Source organism: Lissotriton vulgaris, chromosome 7 (assembly GCF_964263255.1).
Source record: "Lissotriton vulgaris chromosome 7, aLisVul1.2, whole genome shotgun sequence".
Taxonomy (NCBI): Eukaryota; Metazoa; Chordata; class Amphibia; order Caudata; family Salamandridae; genus Lissotriton; species Lissotriton vulgaris.
This window is the reverse complement of record NC_141695.1, coordinates 1,036,666,891-1,036,689,789: the sequence shown is the minus strand read 5'-3', so window position 1 is coordinate 1,036,689,789 and position 22,899 is coordinate 1,036,666,891. Positions and strand designations below refer to the sequence as shown.

The 22,899-nt window shown below is 47.4% G+C and overlaps 1 protein-coding gene across 2 annotated transcripts in view; it reads left to right on the top strand.

The window, feature by feature from the left end:
* Positions 1-13,757: 13,757 nt before the first annotated feature.
* GFPT2 (glutamine--fructose-6-phosphate transaminase 2) overlaps positions 13,758-22,899 on the top strand; it is a 112,901-nt gene continuing 103,759 nt past the window's right edge. For both annotated transcript variants that reach the window (XM_086931468.1, XM_086931467.1), the window contains exon 1: positions 13,758-13,885. In XM_086931468.1, coding sequence (XP_086787594.1) covers positions 13,879-13,885 — 7 coding nt within the window. In that variant the 5' untranslated portion in view covers positions 13,758-13,878. The remainder of the gene's footprint in view (positions 13,886-22,899) is intronic.

The window sequence follows — 22,899 nt, the reverse complement described above, 5'->3', positions numbered from 1 at the left end:
GCTGCCCAATAATAGAGTTTAAGATCTGGGACAGACCACCCTCCCCTTTCACGGGGGAGCGACATATATCGCAGGGCTCTCCTAGTTTTCCCCTTCGCCCATAAGAACCCGTTGATTATATGCTCACAGCTCTTAAACCATGTAGCTTCAAATAGCAGTGGAATGGTTCTAAATATGTATAGAAATTTGGGCAGAATCACCATTTTTATGAAATTAGTGCGACCGACCATTGTTAAGTGTAAATTATCGAGCCTGTCCAGTTCCTTCCTTACGTTAGCTATTATTGGTGTGATGTTCTTTTCCACTAATATGTTCAAGTCAGCAGTAATAGTCACTCCCAAATACACTCCTGCCTGTACTACCCGATTATTGGAGCAATCTACCTGTTGATTTTTGATTATCTGCGTCTTGGCAATATTTAGCGCATACCCTGAGATTTTACCAAATCTTCCGGCCTCCATCTCTACCTCCCTTATCGCCTCCGTGGGGTCCGATGTAATCACTGCCACATCATCAGCATATGCAAGTATCTTGCATTGACCCATACGTGTATCCAGTGGGATAATTCTCTCATTCAACTCTATTTAGCGTATCAAAGGGTCCATGTACATTGCGAACAAAAGCGGGGAACAGGGACAGCCCTGCCTTGTTCCTCAATCAATCAATCAATCAAAGCATTTATATAGCGCACTACTCACCCGGAGGGTCTCAAGGCGCTAGGGGAGGGGGATCCGCTACTGCTCGAAAAGCCAGGTCTTGAGCTGCTTCCTGAAAGGCGAGGTGGTCCTGGGTCAGGCGGAGGCGTGTCGGGAGGGAGTTCCATGTCTTGGCGGCGAGGTAGGAGAAGGACCGTCCCCTGTGGTGGCTCTTCGGATTCGGGGGACGGCGGCGAGGGCGTGGCCGGTCGATCGAAGCTGGCGTTTGGGAGCGTAGAAGTTGAGGCGGCTGTTGAGGTATCCTGGTCCTTGGTTGTGTAGGGCTTTGTGAGCGTGGGTGAGGAGACGGAAGGTGATTCTCTTGTTGACCGGGAGCCAGTGCAGGTCTCTCAGGTGTTCGGAGATGTGGCTGCGACGGGGGATGTCCAGGATGAGTCGTGCTGAGGCGTTCTGGATCCGCTGAAGTCTCTTATGGAGTTTGGCGGTGGTTCCTGCGTAGAGGGAGTTGCCGTAGTCCAGACGGCTGGTGACGAGGGCCTGAGTGACCGTCTTCCTGGTCTCGGTGGGGATCCACCGGAAGATCTTACGTAGCATGCGCAGGATGTTGAAGCACGCCAAGGAGACGGTGTTGACTTGTCTGGTCATGGAGAGGGAGGAGTCCAGGATGAAGCCTAGGTTGCGAGCGTGGTCTGTTGGTTTGGGTGCGCTGCCTAGGACGGGGGGCCACCAGGAGTCATCCCAGGCGGAGGGTGAGGATCCCAGGATGAGGACTTCCGTCTTGTCCGAGTTCAGTTTCAGGCGACTGTTCTTCATCCATTCGGCTACCTCTTTCATCCCTTCGTGGAGGTTGGCTCCGGCGGTGGCGGGGTCGTTGGTGAGGGAGAGGATCAGCTAGGTGTCGTCGGCGTAGGAGATGATGTTGAGGTTGTGCTGGCGTGCAATGTCTGCGAGGGGGCTCATGTAGACATTGAAGAGGGTTGGACTGAGCAAGGAGCCTTAAGGAAAGCCGCTGATGACTTCGGTGGCTTCAGATCTGAACGGGGGGAGGCGAACTCTCTGTGTCCTACCGGCGAGGAAGGAGATGATCCACTCCAGTGCCTTCTCCTGGATTCCGACGTTGCTGAGGCGCTGTACTAGGGTACGGTGGCAGACGGTGTCGAAGGCCGCGGAGAGGTCTAGGAGGATGAGGGCTGCTGTTTCTCCGTTGTCAAGCAGGGCTCGGATGTCATCGGTGGCTGCGATCAGGGCGGTCTCGGTGCTGTGGTTGGCTCGGAAGCCAGACTGCGAGAGTTCGAGGGATCCGTTCGTCTCGAGGAAGGCGGCCAGCTGCTTGTTGACGGTCTTCTCGATGACTTTTGCAGGGAACGGGAGCAGCGAGATGGGGCGGTAGTTCTTGAGGTCGGTGGGGTCGGCTTCTTTAGTAGAGCGCTGAGTTCGGCATGCTTCCAGCTCTCCGGGAAGGTAGCGGTGTCGAAGGAGGTGTTGATGATGTCCCGCAGGTGGGGTGCGATGACAGCATCGGCCTTGTTGAAGACGTGGTGAGGGCAGGGGTCGGTCGGAGATCCGGAGTGGATGGAGTTCATCGTGCGGACGGTGTCTTCGGTGCTGATCTGGGTCCAGGCGCGGAGGGTGGTGGTGGGGGGCGGTGGTTCGGTCGTGGCGTGCGTCGGTTGATTGCTGAAGCTGTTGTGTATGTCCGCGATCTTGTTGTGGAAGTAGGAGGCGAGGGAGTTGCAGAGGTCTTGCGAAGGGGTGATGTCGTTGTTTCCGGCGTTGGGGTTGGAGAGCTCTTTAACGATGTTGAAGAGTTCCTTGCTGTTGTGTGCGTTGTTGTCCAGTCGTTCCTTGAATGCTGTTTTCTTGGTTGCGTGGATGAGTTGGTGGTGTTTTCGGGTGGCTAGCTTGAGGGCAGTCATGTTGTCCGGTGTTGGGTCTCTGCACCAGGTTCTCTCGAGGGCTCGGCAGTTCTTCTTGGAGCTCGTGAGTTCTTCGGTGAACCATGGGGCTTTCTTGGTGCCGGGTCTGCTAGGCGGGGTCTTCAGGGGGGCGAGGTCGTCAGCGCAGTCTCTGATCCACTTTGTGAGGTTGGTGGCTGCTTGGCTGGGGTTCGTTGCGCTGGTGGATGGGTTCTTGCTCAGGGAAGTCGCGAGCTGGTCGGCTGTGATCTTGTTCCAGCTTCTGCGTGCAACCTGTTGTTGGTGGTGGTGGATCGTGGTCCTTCTGAAGCTGAAGTGGACGCAGCTGTGGTCCGTCCAGTGGAGTCCGGTGGCGTGGCTGAAGGCGATGTCCTTGCTGGATGAGAAGACGGGGTCGAGTGTGTGTCCGGCGTAGTGGGTGGGGGTGGTCACCAGCTGCTTGAGTCTGAGGTTAGCGAGGTTGTCCAGCAGGGTGGTGGTGTTGCAGTCGTTGTTGTTCTCCAGGCGTTGAAAACGCGCGTGGATCCTGAATTGACCCGTATAGAAGCTGCTGGGGCGATGTACAATGATTGGATTGCTTTTATGAACCCTTCTCTAAACCCTGCTTTGCTTAAAACCTGCCACAGGTAGTCCCAGGAGACCCGATCAAAAGCCTTCTCGGCGTCTAATAACATTACCGCCATTGGGTCCCCTGCGACTTCTGCTGCATCAAACAGAGTGATTACTTTGTGTATGTGATGGGTGGTGCCCCTACCCGGTATGAATCCGTGTTGGTTGTGTGAAACGAGATTTCCTATTATTTTGGCGAATCATATGGCTAGCACCTTTGAATACATTTTCATGTCCGAATTCATTAAAGTGATCGGCCTATAAGACCCCGGTTCAGTAGCCGGTTTCCCCTTTTTAAGAATTATTACAATTTCTGCTCCCCCCCAGGTCCCTGGTATGGATGCCCCCATCTGTGCTGTTTTCATAACTGTAGTCATATCTTCAGCTAGCACATCCCAAAAAACCTTATAAAATTCAATTGGTAGTTGGTCTGGACCGGCAGCTTTCCCTGAGGGAAGATGCGTCATACCTTTTTTTATTTCTTCCAGATCTACCAGGTCCTCCAACCTTTCTGCCTCTTCTTCTGTCAAACTGTCAAGCGAGATTTCATTTAAGTAGTCATTTATTTCCCTTAAATCACTGATCTGCCTGTCATCGTAAAGTGTCTCATAAAAATTTCTAAATACCTCTCGTATTTCTTCAGAATCTATACGCAAGGTACCTGTAGTGTCTCTGATTTCCCTTACTACTCTAAAGCCGTTTTTTGACAGGTGCGAATGGCCAGCGTTCGCTCAATCCTCTCGCTAAATTCATAGCATTTCTCTCTTTTTATAGTGAAAATTTTAGCTGCCCTTGTTGCAATTTCTTCTTCTGCCTTCATTTTCGCTTTTAAAAGCTTGTTTAGAACATGATCCAATTCGGCCCCTGTTAACACGCATTGATGTAACTCTTCCTCAACTTCGAGGATCGCATTGAACATTTCTCTATTTCTAAGTTGCTCCTGCTTGCATTTGAAGGTGCTAAAGGTTAGTGTCTCGCCACGCGCCCCTGCCTTGAAGGCATCCCAGACCATCCCTACTGTCGTGCTACCTCTATTGATCTCGAAAAAACTTTTAATCCATTTTTTCATATGGTGAATATAGTTATCATCTTGTAATAATGCTCTTTCAAAGGTCCAGATCGTTTCTTTTCTTCTCTCAGTAGACAGTGCTAGAGTTAAGATAAGCGAGTTATGGTCACTAAATATGCGTGGAAGTCTATTGATGCTAGATTTAGAAAGTAGTGCAGATGATATATAAAAATAGTCCAGCCTTACACATAGTCGATGTGGGTGTGAGTAGTATGTGAACCCCTTCTAGTTTGATCTAATTTTCCCCCACACGTCTGTAAGCCCATTATTCGTTGCCAAACTGAGCAGTGCTCGGTATACCCTTTTTTTCCTGCCTTATATTTTCCAAATGAGCCAACCCCTAACCCATCTACCCCATTAATGTTAAAATCTCCAGCAATATTCACTTGTGGAGCCCAAGCAACGAGCTCTATATCTAAGAATTCAAAAACCTCAGGGTCATCTTCTGTAGAACCATATACCACACCAAGAGTAGTCCATTCCCCTTCCAGGAAACATTCAACTAGTGCCCATCTTCCCCACTGATCTCCCATTTTTTTTCCTAGTGATCACATTTTTATTTCTTGCTAATATAGCGACCCCTCTATTTTTAGCACCTTGCTTTGAGCATACTAGTGAAATCCCAACTGCTCCAGCAGATATTCTTGTGAGACCATTATATGCGTTTCTTGTAAAAAGATAAAATCTGCATTCATTTGCTTTAATGTAATAGAAATCCTTTGTCTTTTTGGTCGGTCATTGAGGCCACAGACATTCCATGTTACTAACCTGATACCCATATCTGTTTTGTAATAGATTTCCCAGTTGTGCTGTCTAACAGAGCCTTCTCCAGTTCGCTTGATCCAGTGTCCTGTTGCTTAATATTACTGTTTGTCCATGTGTCTCTGCCTATTCTACCTAATTTCATCAATATTTTGTCTATTCCTTCCTTGTATTCTTCTATTGAGTAGTGCTCTGCTCCCCCCACTCCCTCCCCCTCCCCTGACAACCCACCCTCGATTGCCCTCCCCCCATACTGGCAAATAGGTCAATCCTGACCTATATATGACAGCCAGGGTCCCTGGGTTGCCCCTCCCTCCCCCCCTCCCTCTCCCTTGCCAATGTACCAAACCCTCACCCACCCTTACCATTTCAGTGAAAGCGTAAATCTAATCCAAGACCATACCCTTTTTATATTTGTAATTATTTCCCCCCCCTTTGTCACCCGCTATCCACATTTCCTGAGGTACCTACTCATGTTTAAGGGCTACCTCTTACTTGCTGGTGCCTTACTGCAACTACTTGACTGCTCTCACCTCTATTCTCTCTGAGAGAGTTGAGATACTCTTGGACCATGACCTCTGAATAAAAAATTCTAAAGTGTCCGTTAAGACCAACTTTTAACCGTGATGGGAACATTAGATACACCTCCCAGCCTGCATTTTGGAAAGGAGTAATTAGCTGACGCATACACTACCTCCTTTCTACCGTGGCATGGCAAAAATCCGGTCGGGCAAAGAAGGTTATGCCTTTATAAGAGCGCTTCGCCTGTGGTTTTGCCTTGCTCATTATTTCTTCTCTTAAAAGATAGTTCCCCACATAGACCAGGATTGCCCGTGAACTACTAAACGTGCTCCCCTTTTTCTGGGTCAGTGGAAACCTATGTGCCCGCTGGATTTCATTTTCCCAGTCCCACTTCTCAATATCCGGGAACGCACCCTTAAGTAGATCAACCACAAATGCCTGCACGTCTTGCCCTTCTTTCCCTTCCTCCACCCCAAGAAGTCTTATGTTGTTGCGCCTCTGTCTATTTTCGAAATCTTCAAGCTTCCACATCACGTCTGAAGTAGTCTTTTCTTGTTCCATTCTGGTTTCTTGAAGTTTTACCACTACGTCTTCTAATTTGCTGGTTCTCTCCTCCACCTCTGTAACTCGCCCTGCTACTTCAGCATATAGTTTATTTACTTTTCTTAATGTTCCTTGTATCTTTTTGTTAGCTTGTCTTGCCCTATGACTCTCAGTTCTGGCTTCGCTCTGAATCTGTTTTAAAGTAGTGAACAGAAGGTCGAAATTGGAGTTGGATCCAGAGCTCGCGTTAGGAGTTGACCCCATTGACCCTGCTTGTAATTGCAGTAGATCGCCAGCTCCCTCATTGTGTAACTGTGAAGTAGCTGAATAATCCCAGTCTAATTTTTTTGCGACCTCTGCCTGCTCAGGGCTTAAAGAGATCTTGGCTCTGCTGTGCTGCCTATGTTTCACCTTGGCAGCTCGACGATTAACTCCTTTCTTTTGTATGGTGTCCAACTCTGGTTCTAGGTCTGATTCCTGGCTCTCTCTTGAAAGCGAGTTGGATTCAGGCTCAATATCCGTACCAGTGTCCGTGGCCGTTTCGGGACCCTCACTCTGAGTTGTCTCTGAATCTTCCCCCTCCTCCTCCTCCAACTCGCTATCCTCTTCATCGTCGTCTTCACCATCATTCCCGGTAAAGAAACACTCATCACTGGGTGAACCTATGCCTAATGTACAAATGTTATTCTGCAGCATGGGGTCCGCTTGTATCAACTCAGTGCTTATACTGTTCGTGTTGATGTCATTTCGACCCTCTATATTGGAGACACTCCCGGTTACTAACGTGATTGCTTCGACGCATTCAACCTGTCCTGTTAAGCTACCAAATGGATTCAAGGTCTTCTCCCCCATTATAACATCACTACTATTTCTGCCAGTTTGAACTATCTTGGCACTGTTCTGTTCGACGTTAATATCGATGTCATTACTGGGCTTATGCATCACCATGCAGGCTGTATCGTAACTTCCTGACGTGACTCCATCTGCCGCCTTTTGTATCGTAACTCCGTCTGTGCCATTAATCATCACAGCCTCTGCTTCCCCAGAATCAATCTGCAATGATACTCCATCGTGCCCTTGTACCTGACTGCTTAAGACTGAAGTAGCATTTAGAGAGTCAATTTCACTTACTTCTTTCACTTCTCTCTCCGCCCGTTTCACTCTACCGGCCTCTGTTGTGTCCGTGCAAACTCCGTTGCTCACCTCTCGCTTGTCCAGCATCCTGCGCTCTGTGACCGATTCTGTCACCTGCGCATCAGCTGCTGGCTCGGTGCTCGCTCCGTCGCTGCGCACTCCATTATACTCCACAGGCATAACGGCTTCTGTAAGACCGGGCGGTGGAGACGTGGAGGGCGGTACCTGCTGCGCTAGATGCTGAGGAACAGATTGTCTCCGCGTCTGCCCTGCAGCCTCGCTTGTTTTCAGCAACGCACTCCCAGATCTTGTGGTAAAAGATTCGAGCAACGTAGGTTGACGGAAAATCACTTCTCTCGCGCCGTCAAGAACTACTGTCTGATCCTTGAGTTGATCTTTATTCTTTTTACTTGAGCCCGTCTTCTTTTTAAAGGTATCCTTTTCTTTTTCCTTTTGCGTGTCTATTATCGCTTTTTTTGTAGTAAGTTCATCATCTGTCCCTCTTTGGGCCCCTTTGCGATTTGGACCTCGTAATCGGGACTTCGTCCTTAAATGAGATGCTGGAACACCTCCGTCACTGGAGTCCTCTTCAGGGTGATCCGCCTTTTCTCGTACCCCCTCCAGGCCCTAAGTTAACTTCTGGAGCTTTGGTGCCATTATCTGTTTCAAACTGCTCCAACCCAAATACCAGTGTTTGATGGTATCTAGAATGGCAGTTGTTCTTCGTGAAAAGAATGTGTGGCGGGCCTACCAAAAGGAGAGTGCTTCCAGCATACCTAGCACTCCATACCATGCCCCTTAATTCAGCTTATCTTCTTCAGCTTCAGCTTCTCCACGCTAAAAGTCTTTGGTTTTCTGCACAATACAAATTGTGTCGCAGTAGCTGCTCAGGTTTGACAAACTGAATGCATTTCATGGGGTAAAACATTTGAAAGCTGCCTCGGCAAAAGCAATGGTAAGGGTAATATCATTTCCTCGGGAGAGGAGGATAAGAGCGACCGTCCCCTACGGCCTCACAGTGGCCATCTTGCCCCCGGGATTGATTACTTTCCACTGGGTTTTCGAGGCATTGAGTTGAGGTTGAGAGTGGCCCCCAAGCACACTGTATAGTTCACTAACCATTAGGCCCCAGTTAGCCAAGAGAGTTGCTCCACTTGGGTCTTGAGGTGCATGCTTCTTGTCATTTCCCAGAATTAGAGCTTTTGCAAATTCACTGGGCCCATTTAATCCTTCTGTTCAGATTATGTCTTTCCACGCTTGTAGGGCATTAAAGGTGGTGACATGTGGAAGGCGGTCGCTCTCTGAATGTGACAGGATATCGAATCTAGCTACACCATCCACTATCCTACTAGACATAAACACATAATCCAAGGTGCTTATTCTATTAAAGGATTTTGGGGTATTTAAGTGGTGGAGAGTTGTTTTCAACTGTGTGCTAGGACGGGCGCGCCTAAGGCAAGCCCGTCTTCGCCCGTCCTCGCCAAGTCATCGCCTCTCGCCGGTCCCCCTGCTCAAAATACATGGATGGCATACTATTATGGCAAAGATCAACTTCTTGCACTTAACCCAGGCTCACGCTGTGACAAGCTGGAGGGTTGCATTGGACAGACTGCTCTTCAGTGCAATTCCTGTAACTTAGCTATATCCGAGCCGAGCCTACCCCGTCACAAAGCCAGTAGAAGAAGCCATACCTCGCTCACAATCTCTCAGCTTAATCTCAGGTCCTTAGTAAAGCATCACTATGAGGTAAATACTCTATTGATAGACGAGAATCCAGACATACTATTCTTGTGCGAAACCTGTCTCAAGGATGAGCTTACTAGCATCTCGAATCTTACGTTACCGGATGGATTCTCTATGACTTCCATTAATCTAGATACTAGGGGAGGCGGAATTGCCGCCATTTACAGAACCGATTCAGAAATGGGGGTGGTGATGAACAGAGTGTCTGAATTAAGCAGACCACTCTTACCCAGTCCAAAGATCAGGGCTTGATCCATCACCGTTATTTATCTCACTGCACCATCCCAGTTCAGAACCTGGCTATATGCAAATCAGTCTGTCCCTGGCCCAGTGCATCATGGGAACAGGGCAGACTAAACTACCAAGCCAATTCTTCACCAGAAAGGAGACAAGCTTTCTGCTTAATTCAGAGACTCTGTCCCTCACCACCCCTTGTTGTAAATATTTTTGTCCACCCTAAGCGTGGAAGGGTATTCTCAGATGTGAGACCCTTGCTCATTGCACCATCAGGATTCAAGCAAACCGGGCCGAAGACGGCTGTAATGCCAGAAACCGGTCCCCGGGAGCTTGTTTCCTTCCCAGTGTAAGAATTGGCTTTTGTAGTTTGGTTTGCCCTGTTCCCATCATGCACTGGGACAGGAACAGACTAATTTGCATACAGCCAGGTTCTGAAACTGGGATGGTGCAGTGAGCTAAAAAACGGTGTTGGATCTAGCCCTGATCTCTTGACTGGGTGAGAGCTTTCTGCTTAATTCAGAGACTCTGTCCCTCACCACCCCTTGTTGTAAATATTTTTGTCCACCCTAAGCGTGGAAGGGTATTCTCAGATGTGAGACCCTTGCTCATTGCACCATCAGGATTCAAGCAAACCGGGCCGAAGACGGCTGTAATGCCAGAAACCGGTCCCCGGGAGCTTGTTTCCTTCCCAGTGTAAGAATTGGCTTTTGTAGTTTGGTTTGCCCTGTTCCCATCATGCACTGGGACAGGAACAGACTAATTTGCATACAGCCAGGTTCTGAAACTGGGATGGTGCAGTGAGCTAAAAAACGGTGTTGGATCTAGCCCTGATCTCTTGACTGGGTGAGAGCTTTCTGCTTAATTCAGAGACTCTGTCCCTCACCACCCCTTGTTGTAGCCATTTACAGAACATCCTACACTTGTTCATTCTTGAAGGAAGACATTATGGGATGTGAGTGCGCTCGGTTTAAAATCACCACAAGCCCTCATTTTTCCCTATCTGGCCTCTTCATATATAGACCCCCGGGGCCCACCTCCAATTTTACAGAGGAACTCTTAGAGATGGCCCATGCCCTGTTAATAAGCTCCGCCAACTTTACGATCTTAGGGGATTTTAACCTCCATTTTGACTCCACCTCGGACCTGACCATCAGCAACTTCCTAGCGGACTTAACAGCCTTGCAGCTGACCCCACTCATACAATCTGCGACTCATTCTGCTGGTCACCTACTTGACCCGGTATTTACAAATATCCCGGGTGCTAGAGCTGATCCTCCAAAACCCATGGGCTGAACTGACCACTTTCTGGTCACTTTTGTGATATCGGCCAATATCCAATCCAACAGGACTTTACCTCCTTCCTGTCTTAAACGGCCATGGCACAAACTCCAGAATATGGATTTTCCTGCCAGTTTAGGAGAGCCTAATTTTGAAATTCACGAGCGACATTAACGTGTCGTACGCCGCTTTTCAGGATTGGATCACCACAGGACTCAATTCTCTCATACCGGCTTAATGGACTAGAGGACGTTGCACCCCCTCTAATCCATGGTATGACGAGAATTTGAAACTTCTTAGAAAAGAATGCAAAAGAGCGGAGCGTCACTGGAGGAAAGACTATAGGGACAAGGACAAAGCTTCCTACTTGACCACACTCAAATCTTATCATAAAGTGATACGCGCTGCCCGCGCATCCTTCTATGCCAAGGAAATCGACTCCAGCCCCAACCCCACGAAAACGATTTTTAAACTGGTCCAAAAATTACAAAACAGTGGCAACCCTGCCCCGTGTATCTCCTCCACCCAACAGTGCGAGGACCTCGCCACTTTCTTTATAGAAAAGGTGAGGAAGATCTATAATACTTTCTCACATAACCCTTCTGACTGCACCAGCTCTATCAATTTCCCCTTTAAAGGTTCCAGGCTCACCTCTCTGCCAGCTATCTCCCATGAGGACCTAGCTAAATTCTGCAGAAAGGTGAAATCCGGTGCCCCCTCAGACCCCATGAGACCAGCTCAGTTCCTAGGAGCGTTGGACTTTTTTCTTCCTTCTTTGGCCACTCTTCTTAATCTCTCTTTCTCATCAGCCATGGTACCTACCTGTTGGAAACAGGCATGGGTCACTCCCATTATCAAAAAATCCACCCTGACCCCACAAAGCCGGAGAATTATAGGCCCATTTCACTGCTCCCTTGGGTGTCCAAACTAGCAGAAGCCCACGCGAACGCCGTACTTACTGACCATATGGCCGAAAATAACATCTTGGACCCCTCCCAACACGGGTTTAGGCCTGGACATAGTACGGGGTCACCACTGAACATCTCCGGGGATTATGGACACCGGTCAAAGTGCTGCGCTGATACTACTCGATCTCAGCGCAGCCTTTGATGCGGTCTCTCATGATATCCTACTGAGTCGTCTGGAAGGCATTGGGATCAGTGATCTGGCCCTTGAATGGTTCCGCTCGTTCCTTACGAGCAGATCCTTTCGTGTTTCAGCCCCCCCATTCATCTCCCATCCACACGCTATCGGCCAAGGAGTCCCGCAGGGCTCTGCCCTCAGTCCATCCCTTTTTAATTTGTATATGCAGCCTCTTGCGACAGTGGCTAAAGAATGGGATGTCACGCTGGTGTCGTACGCTGACGACACACAGCTGGTAATCACTCTCACTGAGATGCCCTCTACCTCTGCCACAAGATTTAGGGATGGACTGGCCGCAGTTGCCCATTGGATGACGACAAACTGCTTACAACTAAATGCAGGGAAAACCGAGGTACTACTTCTGGGCAAGAACCCCAGTTATTGGAATGACCACTGGTGGCCTCCCTTGCTGGGCCCCATCCCTCCTCCCAAACCTCTGGTTAAAAACTTAGGAGTATGGCTGGACTCCACGCTGAACTACCTCTTGCTGGACCTGTGGAAGATAGAAGAAGGGCAGCACTTTCTGTTGTGAGCTGTGAAAAGAACCCTGAACCTGTTCCTATTTGTATCAAGACTAAGAATGTATTGTATTGCGATTTATATAGCGCACGAATCACCCGAAGGGGTCAAGGCGCTTGCCTTGGGAACCCATCCTGGTATTCCCCTGTGAGATAACCCCAGCAGGGAGATAACCCCAGCAGGGTATCCACAAGGTGAAAGCCAGGCATCCCGCCGCAAGGGGCCGTAGTGGAGGTTTATCGCAGTGTGAACCCGTGAGTCGAGTAGGCACCGGAACGAGAATTATCAAGTCCGTGGAATTTTTGAGCCCAAGACCCGCTGAGGTGGGGAATTGAACCCTGGTCCAGGACCGATCTCAGCTTCCGGGTCTGCCACCTCTAACCCCTGAGCCACACTTCTCCACCTCTCCAAGGGTCATTTGACTGACCTCCTATTAAGCTACAGGGACAAAAACCTGTAAGACATTCACTTTCCTGTTGGAGCCCGGCTGACCTGACCATTTTGTTCATTAAAACATTCTCTAGTTTTATACATTTTAGTGGAATTTTTATTGTGTTGTATTTTCAACTTTTTAACTGGATACTTCTAAAAGCTTTACACATTTTCCTAAGTTAAGCCATTATTACTTGTGGTGGACTCCCATTCACCCCAGTAATAATCCACTTTCTGACAATCCGGTAATATCTATTTTCATCCCCACTCCTCAAATAATGATCAGCCCCTAGTAGGGGAGCTGTGGATAAAGATGCTCTTGGTGCAGCCCTGCCCTACTCCTCTGTCTCAGCACAGATTAATCTGCCCTCACAGAACCTCTGTCCACAGTCACAGAAACTGGGCGAATTTGAGTGATGTGCTCTCTCGAAGACAAAGAGCCTGGGGAGAGTCGGGGGTGTCGTCAAAGGGCAAAAGGTGTGGAGGTGACTCACTTCTCTGCGTCGACATTCCTCTGAGAAACGTCAAGCGAAAGGCTTCACCTGCTTCTTTCTTCTGGGTACACTTTTGGGAGAGGCAAACCGCGTGTTCGTTCAGTAAATTAAAAGAAAACTTCCCATGGACATGGTATCGCCTCAGGCTTTCATTTACAACATTTTAAGGAAGATACATGGGCTATCTGACCCAGAGAATGAACCAATGCAACACGAGTAGCCTCGTATTTTAATGACATCAGAAATACTTTATTTTTATTCAGATACATATAACTACGAGAAATATTGGGGCAGAAACAGTAAAAGCACTCGCGCAGCAAACGACGTCACAGTTAACAGCAATAACATCCTGTGATGCTTTCGAGTCAGCATAACTGGTGAGCGGATCAAAACGTGGGGGACCAAGCTGGGAGTTCGGAATACTGAAATTAAAACTGCGATGCCCTCTGTATAGAGAAGACGAGTGCATACTATAATGTATCCTTTTTGCGCAATAGTAGTTCTCGGACAGTGAAATCTGTTCACTGTGGAAGCCTCGCAGCCGGGCGCACACAAGTAACGAGTGTTTAGTTTCAGTGTTGCTGCCAGAAAATTAGCCCAACGGGTGGCCATGGGAACCCGCGACAGCCAATGAGGAGACAGCCAGCCCCGGCCAGGCCCTGGCGCTGCTATAAAGGCTCCTTCCTCAAGAAGGGATGATGAGTAAAGCTGACGCGCAGCACCAGGACTGCTGAGCCTAGCTGAGAGCTGCGCAGACACAAGACACCTCACCTGGGGTTCCTCATTTTCTGCCTTGTCTACGGAAGCTCATCTGTACAAGAATGTGCGGTAAGAGAAGCCACTTATTTACATTAAAACACGTTTGCTATGTGTTGGAATCTGGTTTTGCAGGTCTGGGAGGCCCAACAGGGATTCAGAGTTATTAACTAACTTACAAAAAAAAAAGAACGCAAAACATTTGGACGACCCTGCCACGTAATGGCACACGAAAAGTCAATTGTAAATCCGTTCAAAGTTTTCTTATTCTCTATTTTACATTTAGCGCTAAATAAATTGAAGCACGATACTTTTTTAAAAACAGTTTTTATTGGCATTTTTATTTCTTATCACACATCAGTATGCATACATACATTCAATCATTATTAGTACATGTCTTGGTTGCTCCGCAGCGTACTCGCTACCTAGTTGACAATAGTTCCTGGTGTTTGTACTCTTCACTATTGAGACACGACACATCTTACCTGGATAAAAATAAACATTGCAGCGTTTGAAGGCTAAGGTGGTGAAACTATTTCTAGGAGAAAAAGTTCACCGGCAGAACTTTATATTAAACTGGCATTGCCTTTCAATCAGTGGGTGATGTAGCGTGACGTTGGCAGAGCACTGGGCACCTCGAGGACAGACTGTGCGCACGGTCCTGGCACGCGCAGTGCCCAGATTGGGAGTGCTTTTGACGCTGGTTCTCCCGTGTTTGTGATAAATATTCCGAGCCCTGGGCGAGCGGCGAGGGGCGACCCGGCTCTCGAATGACAGATGAGCGGTAATGCCTTACATATGGAGGAGGGAGGGGGCTCCTGCCTGCTGCGGCCCCGCCGCGGGCCATGTTCACAGACTCTCTATGTAATGGGGAAGGGGCGTGTAACGTGGCTGTAAAACTAACTTAGACGGATAGTTGTCCTCATAAAACAAGTCTTGCACTCTATTGAAATTGCATTTATATAGCGCTTACTACCGGCTGGCGAGGCGTTGTAGCGCTTTCCAGGAAGACTCTTAACAAAACTGAAGGTTTCAGAACAGGACCAAGCCTCGGAGTTTATGTTTCCATACTTGCTCTTTGTGAGTCTGGGTAGTGTTTATTATAACTGGTGGTAAGTGACTGATACAAATAAACCAGCCTTTATTCCTGCACAGTTCTTCAGTTAGAGTAAGCATCACCCGCAGTGACAGTTACATATACTTTACCCCCCTGGCTGCATTTGCTAGCTATGCTTTCAAGGGTTTGATTTAAAGAACTGGGCCCCTGCTTAAGAGCGCAACACACCGTGTGAAAGTTTTAAAGGTGTTTTTTTTAAATGTAAAACAGAATCTATGGGCTTTGTGGTAAGAAAGTTGTTTTTGAACTCGTGCAGTTAGGTGGGCATAGAAAGACGCCGTTTATGTTGGTGCTTAGAAGTAAACACAGCAGTACAAAGCGCTACTGTTCAAGGAACCTCTGGCGTGATGGACAAAGCAGTCCTGCCTTTAAAATGAAGTCATTACATGAAATAGGAAATTTTGATTAACTTGAGATAAACCTTTCCTTTGGTTCTTATGAAGGTCCTTTACTAGCTCCAATTCTCATCCATTGAGTTATTAGGAGGATCTCACACTGGTGACTCACACTGCCCATTATTAGTCGGGCAAAGCGAGCATTGAATCCATGTCTGGCCATACCCATGGCCCCTTAAGACCTTACATTAAGCACACAAAAAGTTATGGAAGGAATGTTTGCAAATTGTCTAACCAACGGCTATCGCTGGGGTTAGCATTCCAACCCATTGTTTTTTGCCCAAAATGTCACCTCAAATTAGACTAAACCATATGCAAATCAGCCTTGGTCCTGCTCCAGTGGGAACAGTCCAGTCCGAAATGCCAAGCCAGGCCTAATTGGGCCTCTTCACAGGGGCAGCTCTAGGCTCATGGCGGCCCTGGGCAGGGAGCGATGGTAGGGGGCCCCAGAAGAGGGGGTCTGGGTGGGGTGAGGCGGAGCGCGGAGGCCAGTGAAGAGGGGGGATTCAGGGTGTTTGGAAGTGGAACAGAGCCGGAGACCGCCAAATCCCTGCCAGGGGCTGCCTCGCAAATGTGCACCCATCCTCAGAGAATTATTATATTAAGGATATATATTGGTGTGGTGGCCCCTGGGGTTTGGTGGCCCTGTGCAGGTTCACAGCTTGCACATGCCTAAGGCCGCCCCTGCTCTTCAGTTGGGTGCAGCTTGATGCATCGTGGTTACAATGGCAAAATGAGCATAGGACCCACAACTGGCCATACCCTTGGGAGGAATGCTTGCAAATAGTCTAACCATTGGTAATCGCTCAGTGGTGCATTCTTACCCATAATTTCTTTGTCCAAGATGCAACCTCAGAATAGACCCAGTCATATGCAAATCAGTCTTGGTCCTACTCCAATGAGAGCAGTTCGGAACAAACTGCTAAACCAGGTCCTCTCTGAATCATAACACAAGCCACCCAAGACCTGTTTCAACTGAGTTGACCCCAGTTGGATGCAAGGATTCTATCTTGCTGGGACAGATGGTTCCCATGAGGAGCAGGGTAGGTACTGGTTTGCATAAGGGAAGCATTTTTCTAGCTTGGAAGTAGAGTGAAAAACAATGGACTGGAAAACAGAGTGAATGTCATTTAACCCCTTGCGTGCGGTGCGTATTCCCCGCCTGTGCTGACTCCGCCTTGCGCGGGCGGAGTCATGACGGAACGGTTCCGTCATCAGCACAGCTCAACCGATGCTGATGACGGAACCGTTCTGTCATCAGCATGGAAGGGGTTAATGAGATTATTTCAAGTATTCCATTCACCACCAAGTTAATACAGTTGATGCCCTATGTGCGATTGGTATGTCCTGACTTGGGCAACATGTTCGCTGTGCCATGGAGCTCAAGCTACACCCTACTGACGAGCCCCAGCTAGGGAAAAAGCAGTTGGGGGTCATTTGTGATCCATTCTTGAGGGAACTCGCCTGGCAGTTTGGGGCAATGTTCCCATGAGGAGCAGCGTAGGAACTGATTAGCATAAGGAGGAAGGCATGGTGGTGAAAACCAATGGACTGAATTGCGTCCCTAAATTGATTGCCAGTGGATGAGACTAATTCGAACATTTCATCCATCACATTGTTGTTGTTGCTTGTGCTTGGAATATAAATTTTACATTTTAGCATGAAGTTTTATCAGCCATTATTGGATGATTGCATGATTTCCCTCCATCAATGAGTCCATGTACGAAAAAGGGCCCTTACTAACTGAAACTCTGGATATCGCACTCGAAATACAAGGAAATCGTTTATCCTCACAAACTTCCTGCTGAGTGCCAAAATACATTCATCAATCATCTGGGTTCCTCAGTTATTTCCATTATTTTTACACAGATCGTGGGACTTATATTAACCTCTGCAACCCAGTGTCTGTTTAGTGTCTTGTGTAATTGGTTTACTTTTGCCAACATATAACCCAGTTGGGAATGCCAATCCCAGTCCAAAGGCACTGTAATACAATAGCTTTACCTGTCACTTTCAACAGGTGGTGTCAGCTGGGAGGCCACTTGTGATGATGGGATCTAAAAGACTGACTTTACTGGAGTTCCTCCATATCAGTGGTTTACGTACATGGACCTGAAACTCAACAACTTCCCACCTCTCATCAAATAGACCTATCATGACAGAATTCCAATTTTCAGCCTGTATGATGACAGGAAGGTTGCATTGTGTACGCAGAACAAACAACATTTATTTGAAGCGTGGCAGCCTAAATGTTTTTCCAATTAGGCGCAAGGTGAAATACCTCCTCTGGTTCATGTCATAGCTATCCTGGGCATACCTTTTGTCAACATCCATTGCCCATGGTGTATGTCAGTGGCATTCTGTCTGTGGCACCCCTTGTTGCTTGCGTGTCCAGAAACTGGATGTTTTGTCAATTGGTTGTGACCAAGGGTCAGCTGCGCAACACATCAGCCACTTAACAAATTGGCCTGCTTGCCTTCACTAGACAGTTGCATCCTAGATAGTAATGGCTCACAATCGAATAGTTAGGCCTTTTCTGAGTCTAAAAGCCTTCCTCATCCATTTTACCATTGCTTCTTTTTTTACGACCCATTTATGGGTCAATGATACTTTACTTTGTGGTCCCAATACATGGAGCCATTTTAAGGTGCAATCTATGCCCTGTCAGAGTTGAGTCGTTTAAAATACCATCGTAAAACTCACTTCTTTTGGTAAACCTTTCCATTTAACAACAGCTCCTAAACCTGATGCTGCTGGACTGGCCTATGCCATTTGTGGCTCCTACAGGTAAGCGCGGTGGGATAGGGCGCGAGAGGGGGGTAGTCGGCAGATGACGGAATAGGGGAAATTAAATAAATAAATAAATCTTATTCCGTCATCTGTCGACTTCTCCCCACCCGCCCAACCGCGCTTAACTGCAGGAGCCGTGACTGGCCTATGCAGGTACTTTATCTTTTCTAGTGCCAAAGACTGCATTGACAGTAGGCACACTCTGTAAGGATTGTGAATAATATCAATCAGCCTCTTCCATGCTGAGTTGGGCTCCCATCATCAACGCGTGGGCTAGCTGTCTTCTGCTTTGTGAGATTTGGCATTGCTTTGTGGTGTAGCATATAAAAACACACTGCACTGTGGGAGCCAATGAGACAAGAGCACAGTAAACACACAGAGGCTCACGTCAATATAAGAGAATGAGCACACAATGTGTGTATCTGCATGCGGAATACAAAAAAGTGATGAGTGGCATGCTTGAATTAATTTCAGCCACTGGTAATTACTCGGGACTGCATCTCAGTCAGTCGTTTTTGTGCCCACCGTCCCACCCCAGATTAGGCTCAGCCATTTGCACATTACCCGTGGTCCTGCTGCAATAGGAACAGTCCAGCCCTAACTGCCAGGCCAGGTCCTCTCTGAATGAAGGCAATCGACACAAGGCCGGATTCGGCCTCTTTGGTCCTCTTCAGTCGGGTGCAGCTTGGCTCCAGTGGAACAGTGAGCAAAGGAGTGAGTGTGTAAGAGGGCATGAGCGTGGAAGGCATGCATCCGTATGCAACAAGTGCACAGAAGTCCTTCACTAGTATGAGAACATGCGCCTAGAAGACCTTCGTCATTGTCAGAGAGGGAGAGCCTTGAAGCACGCATGCATCGGGAGGAGGAGCGTTGAGGGCATGCGCCAGTATGTGACCATGAGCATACGTCGTGCATTATTCCGAGAACTTAAACTAGGAAGGTGCTAATTGTAATGAAAGCATACATTAGTATGGGAGGATGAGCAGTAGAGTCATACATTAATAGAAGAGATGTAAAGCACAGAAACTGCAGATGGGTGTGAGGGCGGGAGTGGAGTGGCATGCATCTTTTGAGAGTGGTAGAACACAGAAGCTATGCATCCGCATGGCAGCGCGAGCACAGAAAGCATGCGCGGCGGAGAGACAACTGGAGCAAAGAAGGTGCACATTGCTATGAGCCCATGGAATGCAGACGTCATTGTGACGGAGGTCTAGTTTAGGAGGCAGGCATCAGGAAAGCCTAATTCTACGTCAATGGCATGGAGCGTGTAGGCTCACGTGCCTATTCCCACTGCTGCACAACTTGGTGTCAGTCTATAGACAGTAGCTACAGAGTAACACCCCTAGTCCCTGAGTCACTTTATTTACAGCCAGCAACGAACATGGAGGTCAAGAATGAAATGTGTTTTATGTACACAACACTCCATGCCGCATTCGCATTGTTCCTAAACTTGATATTTAGCAAATGTTAGTTACTATGACCCAACTTTAGATAATCAATATACCGACCTCTGAAGGATGGGAGTCTGAGCCTGCCATGCCTGGACTCGAGCCCTAGGCCCCCAGGACACGCACTGAGAAAGTGGAGACCACATCTGTGGTCATGCGCAGTGGGAGTGTAGCATCCCTAAGCTTCATTCACTAACCATCCAGGAAGCGCTTACTTTCTAAGGCTCACTGCTTCCTGTTACCTTTAACCGCTACGTTTGTCGTCGCAGACACTTTATAAAAACAAGTATTATTGGAAGGGATAAATGGCAGATGCTTCAGCCTTTCAATGAATATGTTTACAGCATCAAGACCTATTAACATTTCAATTTGTTGAAGCAGTAGCTGTGAGCATACACTGGCAAGAGTTATTGCATTGCACATTTTGTTGTCAGTGAAAAGATGTGCTAAATACAATAGGTTGGATATGCTGACAAGCCAATGATCTAGGCTGGTCTGTTTACTATGAAATAATTGTACTGCTAAAGAAGGTAGGCCTGACTTTTTTATTGATAAAGGAGCATGCAATTCTGCCGCATTTTTTTGTGTGCATAATAATGGGGTTGCTGCGTTTCCACACAATCAATCATTTGCTGAAGAATCTGCAGATTTTAACAAAAAGAATGTTTCTAGATGAAACGGATCAAAAGATTAAAACGTGGGGATGTGTTTGTGTGCAGTAGAAGACCCCCCACAAAGGTTAACTAGTCATCTTTCAGTTGCTTATTTCTGCATTTGGTTGTTAAATGGTACCAATGGAGTGAAATGTTGCCCATACAGTATTAACATGTGTAAAATTGGCAAAACGATGAAGTAATACTACAACGTTTTTTTCATATTTTGCCACATAATTTGGCTTTTCTTGCCTCAAATTTAGTCAAACGCATAATTTGAGGCTCCTCTTCTGCATAATTCCAGAGGCTCTGGGCATACGGTAAGGGCAATAGCCCGCCCTTTGTACCCCACCAGGCATTTCCCCGGTGGGCTGGAACCCTTGGAGGCTGGTTTTGATAGGCCAGGGCTACTCATGATGCCTAGGTCACTTTCCCTAGATCCTTGGGTTCATTGCAGCAGTCACAGGGTGGCATCAGGAGAGAGAGAATGGGAGGAAGATAGAAAACAACCAGAGAGAAGAGAAAGAGAAGGCTAGAGAGAATGGTTAGATGGAAAGAGAGTGACCGTGCAAAGAGAAAAAAATGAGCAGGCTGGTTTGAGCTTTTGTTTTTTACAAGACTGCTTTTGGTTCCCTATTCCGAACCTGGCAATAGGCTTTTATGGGTGGGTTGTTATTACACTGTGATGAAACATTTGGACAGGTAATTTGTTGTATAGAATCTCACAGATTATTGTTCTAGACAGTGTGACTGTATAATGTTATGACAAATATAACTTTATACATTTTTGGGATTTTCAAATTCCCGAAAGTTGCTTTGTGGGATTGTAATTGGTTCAATGGTAAAATCTGTAAGATTCCAGTGCCTTGATCTGTTTATTATGAAAAGTTATGGCAAAGGAAGAAGGGCTGACATATTTATTGTGAAAAGCATATGTAAATAGGCCCTAAAGGGTGTACTATTAGTATTGTGTCTATAGATTATAAACAGTACCATTTTCAAGATTGCCACCAGCTGCTATGTTTAATCTTTTTTTTATTTTTGTTTTGTTGCAAGCATATGCCCACCAGATTTAGGCAGCACCATTTTTATTTTTTCAACTTTTATTCTTTTAATTGATCCCTCATATGTGTTGAGTTATGTATGTTTTTTGTCCTAGATAGGTGAGTGCCTGAAAGCAAGAGTGAATCACTGAGTGAATATATGGGTGCATGAGTGAACGGATGAGAGACACGGTGCATGTAACATGTGTTACTGTGTGCCTAAACTCACCACTGACTGAAGAGGCACTTTCATTTATAGATCAAACCTAAATAAATTGTAAATGTTTTGAGCTTATATAGCGAACAGCTACCCGCAGTGGGTTTTCCGGCGCTTGCTTAGGGAACCCGTCCTGGTATTCCCCTGTGAGATAACCCCGGCAGGGTATTCACAAGGTTAAAGCCAGGCATCCCGCCGCGAGGGGCCGTTGTGGAGATTAAGCAAGCTATTGCCCAGAGTTGCAGAGTGTGAACCCGTGAGTCGAGAAGGCACCGGAGCGAGAATTATCGAGTCCGTGGAATTTTTAGCCCAAGACCCGCCGAGGCGGGGAATTGAACCCTGGTCCAGGGCCGATCCCAGCTTCCCGGTCTGCCGCCTCTAACCCCTGAGCCACACTTCTCCTAGCCGGCACTGCCAGTGCGTATAGTTTGTCCTAATATAGTTTTCACACCAGTCAGGCTATTCACCTTTGTACCATTAGAAAAATCAGCACGTTCTGTGAGAAAATATTGTTTCTGAGTTAGGGATGTTCTCTGTCTGTGTAATCACAATATCACAACCATTTGTAATATATTACATGGACCTACAACAGATCTCCTTCTCGTCTAGGGATGCATTAAGACAGTACTCAGCATCGCATATCCCTGTGATATCTTCAGTCAACATGGCTGTGAATTTAAGTTCAACCAGTTAGAATGTCCTTGCCATGCCCACACCTATATCAGCTGCAGCATCACAATTCGTCCCTTCCTTCTAATGATACTGCATCAATGGAACCCCCTCCCCATCGACCTGCACTCAATCACTCTGTTTCCCATATTCAAGCCTTCTCTCAAAGAATATTGCCTCTACCTAGATTCACATCAGTGACTCACTGCACAAAGTATTTGAACTGCATACATACCCCATATCCCTGACGATTTGCTGCTGTAAATGTGTGTAAATGATTGCTCCATTTACTTTCTTGTCCTCATCTCCCATCAGTTACACCTACCTCTTCTTCTACATGTTCTCAACTAAACTGACACTGACCTGGTACTGCTATCTTGATGCAGCTCCTTGATAAAAATGCTGTTACTGCTCAGTAAATGCAAATGTAAAATGCAAACGAGGTCCTCCCTGACTGAGATGGCCTGTTGGATGCATAACTTTTTCAGAAGAGAACTGATAACAAAATACTCCTATCCAGCTGGGGCAGAGGGCTGTGTTCTCCCATTAACTAATGGGATTCATGCTTTCTCTTGACCGCATTGCACAACTTCTGACCGTAGCTGTAATATTCTGAATAGCTGCTAACCCCTTCGCTGCGGGGGTAGTTCCCCCGCTGTGCTGGGGGTGAGGGGGGCGCACACACCGCCCGCATGCTCATGACGAGCTGAGCACAGCGGTCCTGTGCTCATGACGAGCTCAGCTCGTCACAGGT